This window comes from Girardinichthys multiradiatus, chromosome 22 (genome assembly GCF_021462225.1).
Source record: "Girardinichthys multiradiatus isolate DD_20200921_A chromosome 22, DD_fGirMul_XY1, whole genome shotgun sequence".
Taxonomy (NCBI): Eukaryota; Metazoa; Chordata; class Actinopteri; order Cyprinodontiformes; family Goodeidae; genus Girardinichthys; species Girardinichthys multiradiatus.
This window is the reverse complement of record NC_061814.1, coordinates 42088641-42111890: the sequence shown is the minus strand read 5'-3', so window position 1 is coordinate 42111890 and position 23250 is coordinate 42088641. Positions and strand designations below refer to the sequence as shown.

General features: G+C 39.9%; 1 protein-coding gene across 4 annotated transcripts in view; it reads left to right on the top strand.

Moving 5' to 3' along the window:
• Positions 1-17996, top strand: part of smoc2 (SPARC related modular calcium binding 2) — a 46461-nt gene extending 28465 nt beyond the window's left edge. For all 4 annotated transcript variants that reach the window (XM_047350810.1, XM_047350811.1, XM_047350808.1 and 1 more), the window contains 6 exons: positions 31-217; positions 1259-1341; positions 10254-10353; positions 13499-13746; positions 15645-15682; positions 17304-17996. In XM_047350810.1, the coding sequence (XP_047206766.1) occupies positions 31-217; positions 1259-1341; positions 10254-10353; positions 13499-13746; positions 15645-15682; positions 17304-17327 (680 nt within the window). In that variant the 3' untranslated portion in view covers positions 17328-17996. The remainder of the gene's footprint in view (positions 1-30; positions 218-1258; positions 1342-10253; positions 10354-13498; positions 13747-15644; positions 15683-17303) is intronic.
• Positions 17997-23250: the final 5254 nt, after the last annotated feature.

Genomic DNA, 23250 nt, shown 5'->3' with positions numbered 1-23250 from the left:
ATTTGTGTGTAAATTTCGAACTCTCTCCAGCTTCATCGTGTGACCAGGAGCAACAGTCCGCCCTGGAGGAGAGGAGGCAGCGTAATACTGACGCTGTGTTTGTGCCAGACTGTGCCCATGGCGGGTTCTATAAGCCAGTCCAATGCCACCCCTCCACTGGCTACTGTTGGTGTGTGCTTGTAGATACTGGGCGGCCAATACCGGGGACTTCAACCAGGTGGGCCACAAATACTCTAAGTCAAAGAGAAATGTGATTTATCTATTTTTGGAAGGCACTAATTTGACTAGAGGACCTGTATTCATTCTGTAAATGCTGTGTGAACACTATTAACTGAAGTAGGGTTGCCAACGCTCACGCTTCTGGAGTGAGACTGAATGTTTTCTTGTTCTTCTCTCTCTCTGTCTCCACTCAGATAGATTTCACAAATTAAAAGTCCCTGCACTCTAAGCAACTGTTAGTTTAAAAAGCTTCCTCAAAACTTCCCAGGTACTTTCATGGAGCTTTCCTGGAACGTTTATGAAACTTACTTGGTACTTTCATGAAACTCCATACACATACGCCTAAAATCCCAGGTCGGTACCTGGCTGGTTCTATGAAAGTTCTATTAAAGTACCTGAATCATTTCACAAAGACACCTTGTAAATTCAGTGAAAGTTCCACACACGACCTGCTAAGTTCCATTAAGGTTCCATGGAAGGAACTGCTAAACTAGCACATCTGACCTTAACATTTTGACAGACATCTGTGTTGCTGATGACAGAAAGGGATTCAGAGGTCTGGATGACAGCAAATCAGAGGTCAGACAGACTGGCAGTTCAGGACTGGCTACACTCTTATTAAGCTACATTGCAAGGTATCACACTAACAAGACTCTAGGCAGAGTGCGAGGTAGCACATTAGGACACATATGGAAGTGTGGATTTTCCTTCTTGTCACAGGCCAGCTTTTTGACGCTGTCAAATATCAGTTATAAGGACAACACTATCTACCCTTGTATCCCACGCTCCCTGGCTGCCTCTCTTCTTCTATCACATCCCTCCCCTTTCTGTCCTCTTACCATTCCAAATCCTTCCCCTCTTTTTGGATGAGTTTCAGAGCTCCTGGTTCACCACAGAATGATCATTTGGATCCCTAAGATTTAACTGACCTGGGACATTGGAAAACAGGATTCCTCTGATTTTACGATGAGGGCTGCACTGTTGAAAACAATTCCTTTAGTCCATTGCAACCTTGGCTTAATTCACATTTTTTTCACAGGTATGAACAGCCAAAGTGTGACGGTAATGCCAGAGCCCGTCCAACTAAACCAAAGGACCATTATAGAAGCAGACATCTCCAAGGTATGTCTCCAGTTATTGGAATTTACTATTTTTCCTCTTTCTTCAGACCACATGGGTTTTTTTTTTAACCACTTGGCCTCTAAGATCTGCCAAGCTTCTAATGCTTTGATAACAATGAGTATGTGTGTGTGTGTGTGCGTGTGTGTGTGTGTGTGTGTGTGTGTGTGTGTGTGTGTGTGTGTGTGTGTGTGTGTGCGTGTGTGTGTGTGTGTGTGTGTGTGTGTGTGGACATCATTAGCACTGATGGTCAAGGAAACGCTTGATAAAGAGCTGAGGATTACCAGATAGCACCCTTCACTGGTCAATAAGCAGGGAGACAGAGACGGATTGGGGGGAGGATTAATCTTCAACTGACACTGGAGATGGAGGACAGTGAATGAAAGCAATGAGAAGGAACAGCAGGGAGGTGAGGTGGAGATAATGAATAATAGGATGCCAGAGACAGCTGGTGATACTATGACTGATAGCAATACAGATAGCTAAATTAAAAGCAGAAAATTGGTTTGGGGGCAATGTTCATATAGTTGTCTTAATTACATCAAGCTACTTCCATCAAAACTTTGCAGATAATAATAAATAATATTTGCAGATGTGTCTGGATGGACTTAATGATCATGTATCACATTGTAAGGTGGGTTTTAGGAGAATTTCAGAAACACAGTACAATAAGTAAAGGATGTTTGGCCTTTTAAATCACCTTGTAATATGATCCCAGTTATAGGCACTTCAAATGAAGATGCAAAAAACCTTAAAGTTAGCAGGATAACCTCAAAAAGAAAACCAATCTTTAATTTGAGTACATTTATTAAGTACATTTATGTAGTTTTACTTTATATAAAATCACCAATGCCACAGTCATTGACACTATAAATCTTTAAGTTTATGGTGTAAGAAGCTCTAGATTTGTAATGCATCTTTCCGTGCTTTCCTGGGGTATAAATAAACCTAACACAGAGGTCTATTAATCTTAGCTAGTCTTTAAAATGAGGAAGACAAGAGAACATGGCATTCAATTACAGAAGTCATCTATTCATTCAATAAGAAAAACCCACAAAAAACACCGACTCACCTATTAGAGCAAAAATTAAAAACACCTGGAAATGTGAGAAACCAGGCTGGATGGGGTCCCAAGTTTATTTGGTTATCATTCATGGTGGTGATGATGGTAAGAGGGGTGGAAAAAAAATCCCCAAAGCTTAGTACCGTCACAAGTGGGGGAGTGGTGACCCAGTGGTTAGAGAGGAGGGCATTTGCATCCCGGAGAGGCCACAAGTACCCTGGTTCAAATCCCACAACCTGTCACTCTGGGTCCCTGAGCAAGACCCTGAGCCCAACATCAACATTAAAAGAAACTGTGTGCTTTGTACAGATGAATTATGATTGTATTTTTTTCAGCTACAAATACTCCAGCTGGGTCTGACCTGAAATAAACAATGAATACGTGTGAAGACACCTTGTGCCCACTGTTAAAGGGGACATATACAGAATCCACTTTTTTAGCCCTTAAATACATTTTGTTGTGTACCTGGAGTGTGTAGGAGTGCAGAAAAGTAAAATTTAGGTGCTGCATCTTTACATTCTGTTTGGGTTATATTTTTCTATCCGTTTTCTCTATCCTCTATGATGTTTTTTGAACTGTTACATCACATTATATGCTGTGGAACAGCTAAACAAGGTCATGAACTTCTGGCCAACCACTTTCGTATATCCACCATTGTTATTTCTGACCGCGATTTTGTAGTCCAAGCTCAAGAATGCAGAAGCTACAAGTGTATAAGTCTAAAAATACGGTTGTTAGTTGTATTAATTAATTAATTTATTTATTACACCGTCCCTCAGCATCAGATATTCTTTGAAGTGCCAGGTTGAATTTTATTTTTCATTGAACTATCAGTGGGGAAATTACTCTTCATCTGCGAGAAGCACTTTAAGGATGAGTTGTTCAGCAACCTCCGCCAGTATCAAGGATTTGCTGAAAGAATTCATCTGGTTAAGGGGTCAGATCCTACTGTTTATTGAAACAACGGACACAGAAAAGCAGTAAACTGTAAGTAACGCTAAAATGACAACAAACATTATTTTAGACATGAATTTATTGTGTGTGATATGAAGTCCTGGCCATTGTTCTGAGAGCAGTAGCATTGTACCTTCGCTTAAGCTGGTGCTGTGTGCTGCTTTTAGCTCCTTGAAGACAGAACCGTAATGTGTTTTAAATAGTATTACATAAACAGTTTTGCATTGTTTTTGCCAAATTTGGCTTGTCCTTGCTCCGCTAGATAACTGTATCTCTGTTATCATGCTACAAAAAAAGCCGAAGGGGTTAAAGTGGAACGCCGATCTGTAAGGGGGGGGGGGGGGGGGGGGGGGGGGACAGCATCAAAACGTGTTGCTCTCAGATGTAGGGGTAAAATAGGGGACTGTGGAGCTACAATAACAAGGAATTTAGACCAAAGTATTTCAGTTCTGCTTTATATAGACCACAAATTATTTTTTTAAGTGTCAAAAGGAAGGATTGAAAAGCATCAAATGTCCGCTTTAAGTACGGTGAAGGATCTGTGGTGCTGTGGGCCTGCTTCTTTTACAGCGGCCCTGGGATCCCTGTTGAAGTGCATGACATCATGAACACTTTAAAGTTCAAGGACATATTCAAAGAAAATGTGGGAACCTCTGACAGAAAACTGAAAGTGTCATCAATAAGTAGCAGGATAATGATCCAAAACACATATCATTATAAACTCACAAATGGTTTGCAAAACCCAAAATAAACCCGTTTGGGGCATCAGTAATTTAAAAAAAAAACTAATTTACTTAGTTTGGGATATTTTATCCACTGAATAAATTAACTTAAATTAGTGTGAAATCATGCTACTGCAGTGGAATATGAATTCATTTAAAGGCTTGAGAAAATTATGTCTTGAGATGGTTTCAGGTTTAAGATTTGTATAATAATCAATGCCAATTATTCATTTGAATTTTGTCCTAAGCTTTTCATAGACTTGTCCTCTACAGGTCAGAGGGGAGTTATTGCCTCAAGTGGAGGAGTTTAAATATCTCAGGGTATTGTTCATGACAGTGGCGATTGATCTAAGACTGCAAGGGAAGCTCAGCTTCCCCTAAAATGTCAAAAAATAAGGGATCAAAACTGTTGTGTGTTCATGTCATTGACTAAATATGCGCTACAACGTGCTCAACTTTTGTTCAGAATCAGCTTCTTATCACTGGTAACGACACGGCTTCCCTCTCACTCATTCCCGCAGCTTCACAGTGCTTTAAACAGTGAGTTCAATAGCGAAGCATAAATGCTGGGCTTTGTCCCGCCCATTGGTTGCTCGCCGTCTCTGGGGGTCCATGGGGCAGTGGGCTGGCCTTGTCTGGCCCGGACGCTCAGCTTCTGCATGATGATTGGATGATCTGTCTGAGTCTGAATCCCTTTTTGATTGACAGCGAAATGAGCAAATCAGGGATCTTGAAATTGAGCTTCCCCTCCTTTAAAGACCAGCAACCGCCACTGGTTCATGAGTGAGGGGAGAATGGTACGAGAGATCGTCAGACAGATTGGTTGGCTGCCACAGTAACGGAGTTGCAGACGCTCCCCTGGTCCACTGTGGTAAAGAGAAAGCTGAGCCAAAAGATAAAGCTTTTAATTTATCTGTCAGTCTACATTCCTACCTTCACCTATGGTCAAGAACTATGGGTCATGACCAAAGAACAAAATCCCAAATACAAGTAGGTGGAAGGAGCTTCCTCCTAGGGTGAGGAGCTCGGTCATCTGAGAGGGACTTGGAATAGAAACGGTTTTCCTCTACAAGAGGAGTCAGCTGAAGTGGCTCGGGCATCTGCTTCGAATGCCCCCTGGATGCTTCTCTCGGAAAATGTTCCAGACATGTCCTGCCTGAAGGAGGACCAGGGAACGGCCTAAGACACGCTGGAGGAACTACCAGCTCTTTTCCACTGGCATTTTTTAGGACGGTTCCACTTCACTTGGCCCGACTGAGCAGGTCTGACCAGGGCTGAGTAGGGACTACATGTGACGTGAACAGACTGCTGTTCACTGATTGGCCATGGGACCAGGAGAAATGAGAAGGTTTTGGCAGAGGTAGTGCAGGGAAAAGTTAATAAAACTCAAGAGCGACTATAATAATATTAAAGACCACAATAGCCGAAGCGCGCCCAACAGAAATAACATTTTTATTTACAAATAATAGACCATGCCTAACGGCTAAAAGAAAAGAAATAAGACAAGTCAGTTTTCTGAATTACACGCAGGTAGGGGGCACTGCATTTAATAACATCCTAAATCAGCTGATCACACATAAAATCAGCTGTTCAGATGCACAAACATTTCCCCCAAAACACACAAAACAATACCATCGTAAAACAACGTGTTTGGTTCAGAAATGTAGTGATGGTCTTTAAGCGAACCAGCTTCAGGAGGAGGGAGCAGGCAGAGAGCAGCTGCCCATAATCAGACTGCCTGCATCGGATGTAACGGGAGGAAAACCCCGCTGAATCCACGGAGTACGAATCTCCAATATCCAACGTAAAACTAACTAAACCGCGCTCAGTGGTCCGCAGTTTTGTACTTTAAAGTCCTTGTCCTCAGTAGTGCCATGGCTGGGACTAAAACTTTCTTATGAAAGCCAAAATTGTAACATCATCAGGCAAACTTTGGAGCTTTACCAGTCCAGACAGCAGCGTCTCTCCTCTCCGCTTTTCCTGCTACACCCCTCAGAATCCCTGAGCCTTATTTTAAGTTCTGGCTGAGGTGTGGTTCAGATCATTATTACAGGGGATCATTTTATACATGAAAAAACATATGTAAGACATTCTTGCATATACAATAAGACAAACATTGTTTGTATTTGTTTTTATTTTCCATTTATGTATTTTTTTTTTTATTATTGATTCATGCAGATTACTTTAGTGTGACAATGTCACCCAGCATACATCTCCCAGCTGGCCTACAAACACCTTGGGCTCCCCGCGGAGCTGGAGGAGTTGTGTTGTGTTTGGAAGGCTGCTATAGGATTGTGTCACTGAATATTTGCATTGCTTCATTTGTTTCTAAGAATATATCTGACCTGACACATGTAGTTACAGTCCTCAATAAACTCACTTCTTGTTCCTGCTAGCAAGGTTTTCATGCAGAGCGGTTTGCTGAATTGTTAGACTAACGCTAGCATTTTGCTCTTTGTTTTGATACAACTCATTAACAGTTCCGCTCATAACATCCCTCTATCTGCTTCCAGCTAATCCTCTGATTAAACTTCATAAAGGTGTCATTTTGCTTTGAATGTTGTAATTTCTGCCTGAGCACTGTGTGTGGAGATCACATGACATAAATAGACAAAGGGAAAGCTGCAGCAGCCCACACGGTCCCTCTCTTTCACCATGACAAGTAATTTTGACATGAAACCTGTGGATTCCTCTTAGACTCCGGACTGAAAAGTTTCTTTTGTTTTTATAAAATATTTCTATAAGTTGTTGCTGCAATCAACACAGTACAAGCTGGAGCAGAGTTGTGGGTTTCAGCTTCTGCCTGTAAACAAGTCCTGGTTAAACCTGGGTATTTCTTGGCAAATCCGCTGTTTTTTATGTATTTTTCTTTGTTGGTTTGGTAAACATTTTAATAATCCAGCGGCATATGAACAGAGCTGCCTCTGTTCCCTTCTCATCCACAACTGTTTATGTAACACAGTGCCAGGGAACACTCCAGGGTATACGCTCTCCTTGCAGGTGCTGAATTCAGCAGAACAGTTCTCCGTCTCTGCGCAGAGAGCATCAGGGACTCCTGAACATTTTATGAAAAGCAGAGAAAAGCAGATTGACAATTTGGTCACATTAAACTCCCAAATATTTTTCATCTTAGCCCTGAAGTGGCACGTATGGAGATAGAAAACTAACTGTCCTGTTGAAAAGACCTTGTGACTGATGTGATACAACAAGTAATAAGTTATTCATTGATAAATATAAGTACACAGACTTTATTCTAAACCTGCCAAATTGACTTGCATGATGTGAACCAGCTTTCCAATTATGAAAGCAGCCAAAATGTAGACAAAAACAAAGCATCCTGTTTTCTTCATAAGCAATTGCGCCAACGACTGTAAACGTCATCACAGTGTAAACCCAAAATAATTATAAATGTTGCCTTTACATTGCTGCTGCCCATTTGCTGTTGAAGCGCTGGTGTTGAGAGGTTTATGGGGCGAGAAGCAAGAATGGAGTGAATTGCCATAAAAAGGGGAGGAAAGGAAAGCTGAGCCTCTGGCTTGCTCGCTTAGAGGAGCGGGATCATTGGGTAGCATTGGGCCAGGCATCCTAAGCTGTGGCTGTGAGTGCTGACAGAGTTCTGCTCCATGTGGCTCCACAGAAAAACACTGCTTCTTATTAACAGCAATGCACAGGAGCACATATATAAACACACATTCACTGGCCAACTTTTAAACAGACATGTGGAGGCTGGTTCAGGAATTAGGGTTTTTCATTTACAGCGCCTTGCAAACTTATTCAGACCCCTTGAACTTTTTCAGTTTTTGTCCCAGTAAAATCACAAACTTCCATGTATTTCACTGGGGTTCTGTTTGATAAACTAACACAATGTAGAGCTGTATTTATAAGGGGAATTCAATAATTCATGGTTTTGACTATGCTTTACAAAAAATGTGAAAAGTGTGTTCCGAAGTACATCTAAACTGACAGGCTCCATGGTAACTTTGGAGGAGCTGAAAAGACACATAGCTCTGGTATGATAATATTTAGACAGGAGAACTATTAGTTGCACACTCCAAACAGCTGCTCCTGCCCAAAGGTTATACAAAGTCATATTTGCACGATTGCTTCAAGCCATGAAGGAAACAAGGAAGATTTAGAAGAAGGTGCTTTGGTCAAATGAGAACAAAATCATTATTTTTTGCCTGAAAGCAAAACACTATGTGTGGAAGAAAGCTAACATTGAAGATCACCCTGAACACAGCATCCCTACTGTGAAACATGGTGGTGGCAGCATCATGCTGGAAGGGTACTTTATTTTAGCAAGGACAGGTAAGCTGAGAAGAGCTGTTGGTTAAATGGACTGAGCTAAATACAAGACAATACCGGAAGAAAATCTGTTAGAGGCTACAAAAGAAACCGGAGTGGAGGTTCACCTTCCAGCAAGAGAACGACCAAAACCTTACAATCAAAGCTACAATGGAATGGTTTAGATCACAACATGGTTATGTGTTAGGATGGCAATTACCTGAATAGAACTGAGAATCTGTGGCAAGACTTGGAAATTGCTGTTAAAAGGCACTTTTCATCCCATTTGATTTGTTTGAATTATTTTTGCAAAGAAGAATGGGTAAAGATTTCGGTCTCTAGATGTACGAAGCTGGTAGAGATATAACTGAAGAAACTGCAGATGCTATTCCAGAAAAGATGGTTCAACAAATTATCCACTCAGAAAAAATATATAGAAATGCAGACCACAGTTTCCAGATTTTCATTTGCATGCATACATTTCTTCCACTTCCCAATGATTCACTACTTGTTGGTCTGTCACATATAGTTGTGATTGTAACAAGACCAAATGGGAAAGGGTTCAATAATTACTTTTTCAAGGTGCTAAGACTCATTATGAATCTGTGCTGCATCAGTCAAACTTGTGTATAATACAGCTACACTAATTATAAAAAGAGACATAAGCCATTTGCCACTGAAGCCCTAAAATGTACGTAGAAAAGCCAATGACAGCAGGCACATTAGTGTCCTGCCCAACAGTTAAACACTGTCCAGACAGACACAGACACTAGTCTGTCCCAGTCCCAAAAGAAAACCTTTTACTGCCAAGAGGAAGCAGCTAACGCTTTACCTGATGACTTCCTATTTGAATGAAGTGCAGACACGTTCAGATTCCTGCGACATTACAGAGTGCACCAGTCCTCTCCAACAGCTCTCTGCAGCCACATAATAACACTTCCTTCTGACGGTAAAATTCTGTGACTGTCTAGACTAATTCACCACAAGAGGCTCTACATGGCCCCGGTGTGTCCAATGACAGGGTCAGATACTTTACTGGGCCTGTGTCATGAAAGGCCAAGTCTGCTCCATGTGTAACAATGCAAGCAAGAACAAATATTTCAACCTCCAAGCACTGAATGCTAAGCCTATGAGAGCATTTGAGCAGCCAGAAGAGGCTGGGTGTTCACACTGATGCTGGTCACCACCTGTTAAAGGGGCGCAAAGCATACCATTATCTCCTGCAGTGGAGAATCTGGCCCTGAAGGAGTGGGCTATAAAAACAGCAGAAACCTGTGGAGAATTTCTTGTTCTATGCAGGCACAGAAAGGGAAGCATGACTGTGAGAAAACAGGGAAGAATATCTCAGCCCTTCATAGCCTTCAGCTCTTCTGGAACATCCTTAGTCAAGTTGCTCTTAAAATTATATGGCCTGACAGACAATTACTGTCTTTAGGGTCATTCAACCACCAGATTTTCGCATCTTTCCGCATGTAATAATCCTTCCTTGTTTGTTTTAACCAGGTAACAACAATGGATTTTACTTTATGGTTTTGCTAAAATTACTCTTAATTATTTTAGTACTTTTTAATCCTAACATTACAACAGAATATCAGCATTGGTTGTTTTGCATGTTTTGGATGCAGAAGGACATAATTTAGTCCATGTCTCTGACACTGTTTTCTTTATTGGAGAAAGTAAAAGACAATGGCTCTTAGAATTTCTCCTCTATTGGTTTTATGTGCTTTTCATGTTAAAACAATGATAGGGTGTGCAAGAAGTCGCTCCTCTAACATTTATTAGGCTCTCAATGGTGACTATATTTCATTCTTGCAACGCTTTCAGCTATGTCCCATGTGTACCGCATACAGCATGCTCCTACAAACTCACATCTCTGTGGTGGATTTTTGCAGGCTGTCCCGGGGCAAAGAAAACAGAGTTCTTGACGAGTGTTCTTGATGCGCTGTCGACAGACATGGTGCATGCTGTCACAGATCCAGCATCCGCCGGAAGGTATGGAAATGTAAACGTTCCTCATGCAATTACTTATGCACATCAGTGGGTCACTTGCAGAGAAGTTAGTCTTAGTTGTTTATATGATGAAATAGCACAGGTGCAATAAATAAAAAACTAAATTAGACTGTCATTGAGTATATATGTTTCTGTTCAAAAAGTTAAACATATGCCTTATACAGGTCCTTCTCAAAATATTAGCATATTGTGATAAAGTTAATTATTTTCCATAATGTCATGATGAAAATTTAACATTCATATATTTTAGATTCATTGCACACTAACTGAAATATTTCAGGTCTTTTATTGTCTTAATACGGATGATTTTGGCATACAGCTCATGAAAACACAAAATTCCTATCTCACAAAATTAGCATATTTCATCCGACCAATAAAAGAAAAGTGTTTTTAATACAAAAAACGTCAACCTTCAAATAATCATGTACAGTTATGCACTCAATACTTGGTCGGGAATCCTTTGGCAGAAATGACTGCTTCAATGCGGCGTGGCATGGAGGCAATCAGCCTGTGGCACTGCTGAGGTCTTATGGAGGCCCAGGATGCTTCGATAGCGGCCTTTAGCTCATCCAGAGTGTTGGGTCTTGAGTCTCTCAACGTTCTCTTCACAATATCCCACAGATTCTCTATGGGGTTCAGGTCAGGAGAGTTGGCAGGCCAATTGAGCACAGTGATACCATGGTCAGTAAACCATTTACCAGTGGTTTTGGCACTGTGAGCAGGTGCCAGGTCGTGCTGAAAAATGAAATCTTCATCTCCATAAAGCTTTTCAGCAGATGGAAGCATGAAGTGCTCCAAAATCTCCTGATAGCTAGCTGCATTGACCCTGCCCTTGATAAAACACAGTGGACCCACACCAGCAGCTGACACGGCACCCCAGACCATCACTGACTGTGGGTACTTGACACTGGACTTCTGGCATTTTGGCATTTCCTTCTCCCCAGTCTTCCTCCAGACTCTGGCACCTTGATTTCCGAATGACATGCAGAATTTGCTTTCATCCGAAAAAAGTACTTTGGACCACTGAGCAACAGTCCAGTGCTGCTTCTCTGTAGCCCAGGTCAGGCGCTTCTGCCGCTGTTTCTGGTTCAAAAGTGGCTTGACCTGGGGAATGCGGCACCTGTAGCCCATTTCCTGCACACGCCTGTGCACGGTGGCTCTGGATGTTTCTACTCCAGACTCAGTCCACTGCTTCCGCAGGTCCCCCAAGGTCTGGAATCGGCCCTTCTCCACAATCTTCCTCAGGGTCCGGTCACCTCTTCTCGTTGTGCAGCGTTTTCTGCCACACTTTTTCCTTCTCACAGACTTCCCACTGAGGTGCCTTGATACAGCACTCTGGGAACAGCCTATTCGTTCAGAAATTTCTTTCTGTGTCTTACCCTCTTGCTTGAGGGTGTCAATAGTGGCCTTCTGGACAGCAGTCAGGTCGGCAGTCTTACCCATGATTGGGGTTTTGAGTGATGAACCAGGCTGGGAGTTTTAAAGGCCTCAGGAATCTTTTGCAGGTGTTTAAAGTTAACTCGTTGATTCAGATGATTAGGTTCATAGCTCGTTTAGAGACCCTTTTAATAATATGCTAATTTTGTGAGATAGGAATTTTGGGTTTTCATGAGCTGTATGCCAAAATCATCCATATTAAGACAATAAAAGACCCGAAATATTTCAGTTAGTGTGCAATGAATCTAAAATATATGAATGTTAAATTTTCATCATGACATTATGGAAAATAATTAACTTTATCACAATATGCTAATTTTTTGAGAAGGATCTGTAGTTCAGTTGCACGGTGTTGACACGGTAGCACTGTCGGCTTGTGGCAAGAAGGTCCTAGGTTCAAATCCTAGCCTGGGTTCAAATCCTGGCCTGGGGTCTTTCTGCATGGAGTTTGATGTCCTCCCTATGTATGCATGGATTGTGTATGGACTGGTAACCTGTCCACGTTGTAATCCACCAATTGCCCAATGGAGATCACACTGAAATCTGTTAGGAGGAAAAATAGAAAATATGACAACCAAAATATTGCCAATGATGGCATAAGTTTGTAGATAATCCTGTAACTAGAAATGTGGCTGTGTTGAAAAGGAACTACAGCATTTAAACTCATGGCGAATTAATACCTGCCTTCATTTAAATGGCCTCCACACACCCCAAAATAAAGTGAATGAAATGAATCACATATTCTTAGTTGCACCTTACAATAAAGCCGGTGCTCCACAGGAAGCCTTTAAAGTATCAGAGAGATCTTATTCTCAAATGTTATCAGTCAGAAGAAGTATACAAAACATGTCCAAGACATCAGACAGGCCATGAAATACGGTGAAGGCAGTAAAGTGGAGAAAATATAGTACAATGGTGACATCAGCAAGAACATGATGTCCCTCCAAAATTTGTTGAATTCAGATTCAGATATTCCCAACAGGACCTGGTACCTGATACCATTTAATTTACAAAACAGATTTTAAAAAACAGTTTGTTTAGCCAAGTGCTGTACATTTCTTAACCAGATTAAACCAAGACAAAGACTAATAAATGGGAACTAAAACAATCAAAGCAGACATGATACATACTAGAAAGACTGAAATGACTGAAATAAAAAGAGAAACAAACCATTTCACACTATGTACAAAGTCACCGAAAATAGGTGACTTAAAAACAAGAAGCCATTCTAACATTTAACTTGTTCTAACATGCAGCTTGTTCTATAATTGAGTGAAAAGGCCAGATCTTCTCTGGGCTTCAGCCTACTTCAGTACATTAGCAGAACCACTAGCTGATCGCCTCCATGCCACGCTGCATTGATGCAGTGGTTCATGCAAAATGAGCCCCAAACCAACTATTAACTGCATATATACCCTACCGTACATGGAGATACATTTCAGTAAGCCTGTCTCTCTGCATAAAAATCTTTCTTTATGGGCCTTCTACAATAATATGCATTTCTTAGAAACTAGGGGATGGATTTTCATTGGCTGTAACCCTCGATCTTTAAACAAAACAGAAATAAAAACTAGAAATATATCGATGTGTGCAATAAATCTGTATAATATATGAGTCCTAAGTTTGAATTACTGAAACAAATCCACTTTTTATGATATTCGGACTTACTGAAAAGCACCTGTACCCTTAGGATGGCAGAACCTGACCCCAGCCACACTCTGGAGGAGAGGGTTGTCCACTGGTATTTCAGCCAGCTGGACAAAAACGGCAGCGGAGACATCGGAAAGAAGGAGATCAAGCCTTTCAAGCGTTTCCTGCGCAAAAAGTCCAAGCCAAAGAAGTGTGTGAAGAAGTTTGTGGAATACTGTGACATCAGCAACGACAAGGCTCTTTCCCTGCAGGAGCTCATGGGTTGTCTTGGGGTGACCAAGGAAGAAGGTAAACTGAATGAAACAGTCTGAAAATCCCTGCACTTTAAATTAAAGGCTTTAGAATTACAATTTCGGCTAATAACCAATAAAATTAGGAGTCACAATTATTATCAGTCAAACAACACTGATTAACTAAAACACAAGAAACTAAACTAAACTAAAAAAACAAACAAACAAACAAATCAACAATAATCCAATCTACACCCTGCTTATTAAGGAATGCATTATTAATCATAAAACTATTATAATAAAAGCTGATTATAAATCTAAGATTTACAAGTGGTTTGTCTGTTTATCAGTAGCAGAAGAGATTTTAAAGTCTAAATCTGAATTGTAATTCCTCATTCCGATCTAAGATCTTAAAACTGGAAAAATTGAGTAAGGAACACCTTTGAGATTGACTGACTATGTCAGAACCAGTGAGCAGTCACCGTAAAACACAGACTCTGAGCACCCCAGAGCTGTTTCTGCTGTCTTAGAAACGGTCTAGGTCTCTGTGGACGTGTGGTTCTGTCATCCTTCGCTAAGTCCGGCTAACAGCTGAGTCTCGGCACAAACTGCGATCCGATGGGCCAGAGGGTCACTCCAATGGTCGAAGGCAGCGGTATTGTTCATTCGAGCACAATTGTTGAACATCTGGATGGTGCCAACCAGAGCCAGGCCAAGGCATAAGCGAACCTAGCCACTGCTTTGGGCCCCAAAACCATCAGAACTGTTTGAACTTTAACAAGAAGCATAGACCTAACATTTTTACATGTGTTTATTAAGAATGAGAGCGCTATTCAATTTGAAAATATCTTACTGGGTGAGGTTGAGCATGCCTGCGTGGTGTGTTAAGAAAACATAGTCTTACAACAACTTCACACCAAACAGACAAAATGCTGTTTGTCCAGTGTGAACAAACAGCTACTGTTACGGTTAACGAGATATTGGACCCCAGAATGCAGACGAGCAGGCATTGTGATGGTAAATGAAAAAAGGTTTAATTACAAAAACTCACACTAAGCAGGAGGCAGGAACAAAACAAACGGGCAGGCAAGACAGGCATGGCATGATCAAAAAGACAAGACTAGGTTTGCGAACAAGACATGAGAAATGTTTCCGCAATGAACAACTGAACAGGAGTGTATATATGGAGTGAAAACCAGGTGCAGCAAGGAGACAGATTAACTTGGACAGGTGAACCGAATAAACTTAATTGACAGAACAAGACGACAAAACTAAAGCATGACCAGGAAAATAACAGAAGCATGATTCAAAATCTAAGAAGAATAATAACAAAAGAACGAGTCAAAACCTTAACTGTGAAAAACATAAGAAAAACCAAAAACCAAACAACCCCAAATCATAACAGCTACTGGTCGGTGGGGTGCTGGTTTCAACCCAGTAGAGGAGTTCACTTCCTAGTCAGGTAGTTAACGCTGACTTGTTGAGATACACGTATCTTACTCTTTCCCCCATTTTTAAACTATCCTAACAATTTCCTTTGACTAAAAATATGTTCAATGAAGACAGTCCTCTAGGGAAAACTTCACATCTCAAGTATGTTGGTAAATATTTGGAGACTTTAGCTGTTGGTCAAGTTTTAACATTGTAATTCTACAGCCTAAATTACCCTAAATGTTGCATAGGTATGCCTTATAGTGGAATGTGGGCTTTAAAAATCACTTTGTTAATCAGTCTGTGTCTGTAAAAAAAAATCTCTCCATCTCCCATTGTTAAACATGGGAGGTCTGTGTTGGTCTACATCTGTTTGAAATTAAAACTGCAATGCCCCTTTTCCACTAGTCGGTTCGGTGCGGCTCTACTATCTTTTTTACATTAGTAACAATTACATGGAACCGTTACTACTTTTAGCACCTTGTTGGATGCAGTTCCAAGCTAACATCTCTTTTTGCCTTACAGGGGCCAAATCTGGGGAAGACCTACCTTCCAGTAAACTAGTAAGTAAAAAGCTCTTCATAAACAAGTAAAAAAATTTGAGGCGTAAAATAAAAGCACCTAATCTAATTTATTTTAACTTCTTTCGGTTCATTTATATATCTCTAATTCACAACAAATGTAATCTCAAGATACTTCAGACAAAAAGATCCAAATTATACCCAGCTGCAGTCAATCCGGAAAGTCTTCACAACCCTTCACTTTTTCCACATTTTATGTTACAGTCTTATTCCAAAATGGATTTAATTTCAAAAAGGTAATTTGAAATGTTTGCAAATGTATTGAAAATAAAAACAACAAATATCAGATGTTCATACATTTCAGACTTTGCTCAATATTTTGTTGAAGCTCCTTCAGCAGCAATCACAGTCAAATCTTCATAAGTGCATGGGTCTCTATAAGCTTTGCACACCTGTGCTGGGGTATCATCTACAATTCTTCTATGCAGATAGCCTCAGTCAAGTTGGATTTGCAGCATTGGTAACCATTTTTAAGTCTTTTTAGAGATGCTCAATTTGATGTAAGTACTGTTTCTGGATGAGCAACCCAATGACATTGACCGACAGGTTCTGAAGCCACACCTTGTTATTTTGATGAAGATGAATCCTCACCTTAGTCTGAGGTCTAGAAAACTATGTCTTCGTTTGGCTGCTGCCATCTTACCTTGTATGCAGACTTGTTATCAGGTTCCAATAGAGAAACATCCCCAGATATGGTGCAGCCACCACCATGCTTCACAGTGACGAGGATATTAGCAAGAATGTTATTTCTGCTGGTCTGACAATCTCTAAGGTGTTTTTTTCTGTTGTTAAATTGGTGAGCACTGGCAGTCAATCATGCCAGTCTACCCTAAAAGCTTGATTAGCAATGGTTGACCTTCTGGATGCTACTTCTCATTTATGTGACCAAGACCCTTTCACACTGATTATACAGTTTGGTCAGGCTCACAGATCTCTGGAAGCTGTTGCAAACTTCTTCGATTTCCAAACAATTTAAACTGACTGACTTTTCAGTGCTGGAATTTATTTATTTTGTATTATTCTGTAAATTTAAACTTTGACATAATCAGTCTTGGGTGTCTAACAAGCCAGATATTTCCTGTGACTTAATTTCTTGGTTTCTGCTCTGATGTGCAATGTCAACTGTCACACCATATCTAGACATGTCTGTTCAATCTCTAATCCAGTCCAGTCAACTACATTTATCACAGGTAGGTTCCCATCAAGTGGTGGAAACATCCGAAATATGATCTGTGGAAACAGGATGCAAAGGATGGAATATTTATGAAAATGGGAGTTTTACATCGCCATTATGGGGTATGGTGTGTTAAATTTTGAGGGAAAAACAAATTTGACCCACTTTAAAATAACAAAATATTTAAAATCACAAAATGTAGAAAAACGTAAGAAGCAAATCAAATATATCCAATTCATTACAATCATTTAGTCATTTGGAGCCCACATGACTGGATTAAGTCATTGACTTTTCAGCAATGCCTCATATACAATTTTATTGTTGTGTAATTTAATCTGTTTGGGTTTAGCAATGCACAATGAAATTATTTAGGTAAACTGTAAAAACATAAACCTGTTTGTCTAACAGAAGTTAATTTTTCCTCCACAGAACCCTTCAAGGAAGCAGGGCTGAGCCGACTTCTGACACCTTCCTTCTCAGTCCGAGAATCTGCCCTCACCAATCGGCAACAGTGGAAACCATAGTATTTGCACTTTGTACTTTAAAAAAGAAAATGTAAATTCACTTTGTAGAAATTAGATATTTAAACAGACTGCTGAATCTGTGAACAGTGTAGTTACTGTTTTATGTTCTAAAAGCAAGAAATACTTAACACATACAATGTATGTGTCCTTTGTGTGTCTAAAAAATGTACTTTAAAAAACTGTTTTTTGTGTTTGATGCTACATTTTGTCCCCCAGTTAGCTTCCAAGGTGGATATTTGTATAGTTTGCTCCATAGCATCAATAAATTAGACCACATAATCTCTTGTCTGCTTATCGGTTACATCTTTTTCTGTATTTTGTAAAGCAGTTTGCAAGAATGTATTAATAACCATGCAGTAAATCACAGAAATGTCTTATATGTTCACATTTATTCATTAGAAATAAAGAACTCTTCTATAGATGCTGTGTTTAGGGTCTGTCTCATGAGTAAGAACTGAAATAAAGTCAGACGATTCCTTTGTTTCCCTGAACCTTAATTCATGTTTTACAGCATACCTTGTCATATAAATCGTGTAATATCTTTGCCTTTTTGTATTTTCTTGTGCAGCCTTTAATAAAACAACTTGTCGACATCTTCTTTAAGAGCCAAGCATTAGTCATGCATAGCAGAGGTTGTGCATCTTTCCATTGAACAAAGGTTTGCCAGTTCCCTTAAGGCAACATTTTAAATTGGAACAAGTGATGCAGTTCTTGTTAGAGATTTTCCTCATGTACAAATGAGACATAAACTGTGAAACCTCATTAGTGTGGCAAGTACGTTTCTATGAAATAGAGAATTTGGGAACCTAATTAGTTTGAATGATTTATAAATCGTGTTTTATTTAGTTTTTAAAGTTGATCAGATTGTTTATGAATCTTTTGTTTGTAATTAAACACTTTATTTTACCCTGGGATATAACCTGGAAGCCCATTTCCCTTATCCACTTTTCAAAACAGGAAAGACAAGAGAACAAGGCATTCAAGTATGCTAGATGTGTGTTGATCTTAAATCAGGATTACGCTACAAAAGATAGCTATTTGCTTGAACTTGCCATTATCTACAGTCTGGGAAATAATTAAAAAGTTGAAAACAACATTGAGAATCCAGGCTGAATAGGGACCCAAACTGCCACCATTAGGAGAATACTTGAGCATAAGGAAAGTAAAAAAACTATGCAAAACTCACTGTTAGAGAAGTGCTGCAAACAGTGGCATACTGAAGGGTGACTACTGAGGAAAAGGCTACAGGGGTAAGTAGCTGGAGAATCCCACAATAAATGAACTCAATGAATGTTTACGTACTGGGGGATGGGAAACAGGTGAGTCTAAATAGTCTAAATACTGAATGAAGAACAGCTGGGGAAAAGCAGGAGGGTGAGGTACTGAGAGCAAGTATGGGATCACAGAAAACAAACTTCTGAGATTATAAAAATGAAATCTTAGACCAAACAACAGGGAAACAAAGATCAACTATAATGTAAAATAATCAGAGCAAGAGCAAATTGACAGAACAAAACCAAAGTTGTTAGGGTCATTACAAACTGGTTGTTTCTTGTTTGAAAGGTATTCAAAGAAATGGCATTTTCTGTCCTACAATCATAATTGTAAATGTGTAAAAACAACTGGGACTTTAACCGGAACCAAAAACCCAAAGTAGATTCAGCCTGAAATGAATAATGAGTATGTGGAAAAACTCATAATGCCCACTGTTAAATACAGTGGATCTGTTATGCTGTCGGTCTATTACTCTTCCAAAAGTCCTGGTTAGACCACTAATGTGGCCTTTGGTTCACTCTATTAAGACTTTAACTGGAACTGTATGATTTGGTGAGATGAGACTAAAATTGAGCTTTTCAACACCAAACACTCTGGGACAGTTTGATGTTAACCAAAGTTCATCCTTTGTTGAATATGTGGAACTGCATCTTATGCCCACTGTTAAGTAAAGTGGAGAGTCTGTGATGCTTTGGGACAGTTTCTCTTTGAAAGGACCTGGGAACTGTGTAAAAGAGACAGGAATCATTAACTCTTTGAAATACCAAGAGATTTCAGACAGAAATCTGGTGGTATGTGCCAGAAAACTGTAAATCTGTCACTGTAAATGTTAGCAGGATGATGCAAAACATTTAACCAAGTCAAAAATGGTTCTAGAGACACAAAATAAACCCGTTTGTTGAGCTAGGTATTTTTTGAAAAACATTTCTTGATGTTTTTCCTGTCTTCACGAGGGGTGCCTATAGCCCAATCACTCTGTGAGGTTTGAAAAGATTCTTTGTTGAGCAACAACATTCAGCTCAGACCAGCTTTGACACACACAACACCACTGTACATTGTTTTCTTCCTGATTATGCTGGGGCTGCAGTGGGTTTTCACACTTATAATTCTCTGAGGTGCTGAGCCGCTGACCTCAGACTGACCCGCTTGCCATGGCTTAACCTCTAATTTATGATTAACACATCGCGCTCTTTTCTGTGGTCTAATCCAGCCCAGTGCTCTGCGTTTAACACCCCAGGGAAACAGAGAGGAGAGATCATTACTGACAGTGGATTAGTCCTGGAAAACCTTTGACCTTTTTAAGCGCTCTCTCTCTTCCACTCCCTCCACAGCAATGGTAGTAGTTCTATTGCATCCAGAAAAACCCACAAAGTCAATGTACACACTCTTAGAGGACAAATGAACCCCTAGAATTTAAATATTGGCTTATAAATAGAAAGAAACAAATTGTTTCTTTCTCAAAGACTTTGCGTTGAACATTCAACGCAACATTATTCTTCCCCAGGTCTCTTCCAGATGTCCTCATTGGATCACAGGCCGAGTCTTAACTAAGTCTTTCTCTACACATGCTGTCCTGAAATCTCCAAAATAACAATAATTTGTAATAACCTTGTCATTTGTTATGTTAAAAAACGTTTTTGGTTTTTAAATATATTCAAAAACTTAGAAAACATAGAAATTATCTATGATAAGTTGTAGTATTAAATATAGATGGTTTTCTGTTTATTTTTCGACATGTTCAACAAATCTATGGCAGGTTGGTTTGTGTGCTGTTTACGTTACAAATGTTGAAGAAAATTTGGATTTCTCCAAACTGCCATGTTATCTGCTGAGGTTGTGCCTGTTACAGGTGTAGCAACACATTCAGCCAACTCACCCTGCAGTTTATAAGCTCCTGAAGATCCAGGCCCCATCCAACACAATGCCAAACACTCATCAAAAGTGATTTTCTTTCTCCTCTGTGCGGCCGATGCACATAAACACTTTTATGATTTGGCTGGGAGTCAAGGCCTGGTTTTCCCAATATGTTCCCCTGATGGCTTGGACTCCAGGCTGAACTGATGGAGTGGCTGAAGAAAAGCTTCCAAACTTTTTGGCACGATCACCAGGACCTTCTCACGATTGGCAAAGCCTCCCCATCTTGCTCTCCTTAAGCCTGCTTCCTCACTTCTTTTACTCTCATATGCACAAACACACTGCGAGCACAGAGATACTATTGAGCATGATTCGTTGGCACACATTTGTGTGTTTTAATGGGCAAATGGAGGCAACCATTCGCGCTGCTGGCAGGCCGTGGGCTGTGGACTCATGAAGAAATTACTGTCAAAAGCCATCAGGGCTTTAATAGCCTCTGGCCAGGCCGCGGCTTCCACCGTTCCCCCCTGAGAGGTTCTGGTCCGTAGGTAAATAGCTCGGGGACAGCCTGCACCCTGGGACCTTCTCTGTCAAACCTTTTCTTACTGTGGCTAACACACCTGAGGAGTCCAGTCAACCCAGCAGAGTACAGACACTACACTCAAGAAAATGAATAAGTAAGAAAGTGAAACTACATTATGCAGATGGTGGATAAGAAAAACACGTCATACAGTGAGCCTTTTGATAAATTATGTCTCCCCTGAAAATCTTTGACATTTTCATCTGACTTAAAGCAGCCTAAAAACTTATTTACCTTCTGAAATTTTCCTTTAAACATAAATTTATTATTAGGATGTCCCAATGATGATTTTGTTGGTCTCTGATCTTGATCAGAATCATTTAAGATTGTTTGGCCATCCACAGTCTCAATCTGATCCCTGCACATTGCTTATGGCTGGAACCTCTGTGAGGTTCCAGCCATAAGAACTTTAGAGTCCTTGAAATGAGCAGCTATCTTCATCTCAGTAGCCACTTTTTCTGTGATGCTGCTCTGTGAGAGGTGCCCCAAGCCCCATACAACAGAACTGGTTCTTCCTTTTTCCCTTTACAATCATAAAACTCTACCTATTTTGTCATGATTTTATTTTAAGTTAAGCATAAACGTAAAGGGGAAAATTTTTTTTATTTTTTGCAAACAAATATCTGAAAAGTGTGGTGTGCATCTATATTTACTCCCTTTAAGCCAATACTTTGAGAACTACGTTTCACTCCAGTTACAGCAGCAAGTTTTTTGGGGTATACAGTCTTATTCAATACGTTTTAATATTACTGAAATGTTCATTTATTTCAGTAAATCAATTCAATAAGTGATGTTTTCAAGCCTTTATTTCTGTTATGATTTTCTTCTTACAGCTAATGTAAACATGACATTTAAGATTAGAAAATGAGGTCAGACCAATCAAATATTTTTTAACACAGAAATGTGGGCTCAATGAAAAGTGTGTTTAATAACTGCTTAAAGGTTGTTCTTTTTGATCTGCAGATCTAGAGACATTAACTTTTGTTCATTCTTCTTTGCAAAATAACTTAAGCTATGTCAGATTGGATGGAGAGTATCTGTGAACACAAGTTTCTTTTAAGTTTGGATTAAGAGTTGGACTTTGACTAGGTCATTCTAACACATATTAGATAATAGATAGTTATTGATCTAAACCATTGTGGTGCAGCTCTAGCTGTAGGTTTATTGTCTTTCTGGGGTGGTGGTGCAGTTTGAACTCTTTTGTAACCTCTAACAGTTTGTCTTCCAGAACCACCCAGTATGTAGCTCCATCCGTTCCCCATCATCTCAGGGATGATGGGGGGAAGCAGATGATGGGGAGAAAGAGAAGCATCCCCAGTGTGCCATGCTGCCAACACCATGTTTTACCATCAGGATAGTGTGTTCAGGATTCATGATGAACTGAGTAAAATCTGTTCGAATGGCTCAGTGTTGCTTTCATCTGATGAAAGCACTCTTTTGTTTTATAACCTAACTCTGCTTTAATTTCGCTCCAGCTTTATCCCTGACCTGTCTGCTGTGTTTCTTGGTTCCTTGGCCTTGGTTCTATTGTTCTTTAATGTTCTCTAAAAATCTTTTGAGGCCTTCACAGAACAGCTGCATTTATAAGGAGAATAAAAATGCACCCTGGGGGATCCTGTTTTACTTATTAGGTGACTTCTGAAGATAGTTGATTGCACTGAACTTTATTTAGGGGTATCAGTGGAACAAATATAAATCCCTCCACACTTTTTATAGTTTTATTCTTGAAGGTTTAAGGGGTGTGAATACATTTGGAAGGCACTGTAAGGATGGTTCCTTTTCAGAACCACTGAATAAGAAATTACTAATATAAAGATTTGTTTGAGCTTACTAGGATCTGAAATATAACATGAATACATGATGCATTACTGGAAAATATAAAATTAATCCATCAACTATAAGAGGAAAGTACAGGGTACTGTAAACAACATCAAATTATCTTTATGTTGAGACAAATTTCTTTAAGACTCTATTCTACTACCAGCCAACTGCAGAAGTCCATCCAGCCAGCGATGTCTGACTTGCTGCTGTTGTTCAGGCTTCTTTTGCCCAGTTCTTCACAAGCTTCTTTACTTGACATCGAAGGATCCAGCATTGCCACAAGAATCCAGCACTGCCAAAACAGCAAACCATGCAAGATAAA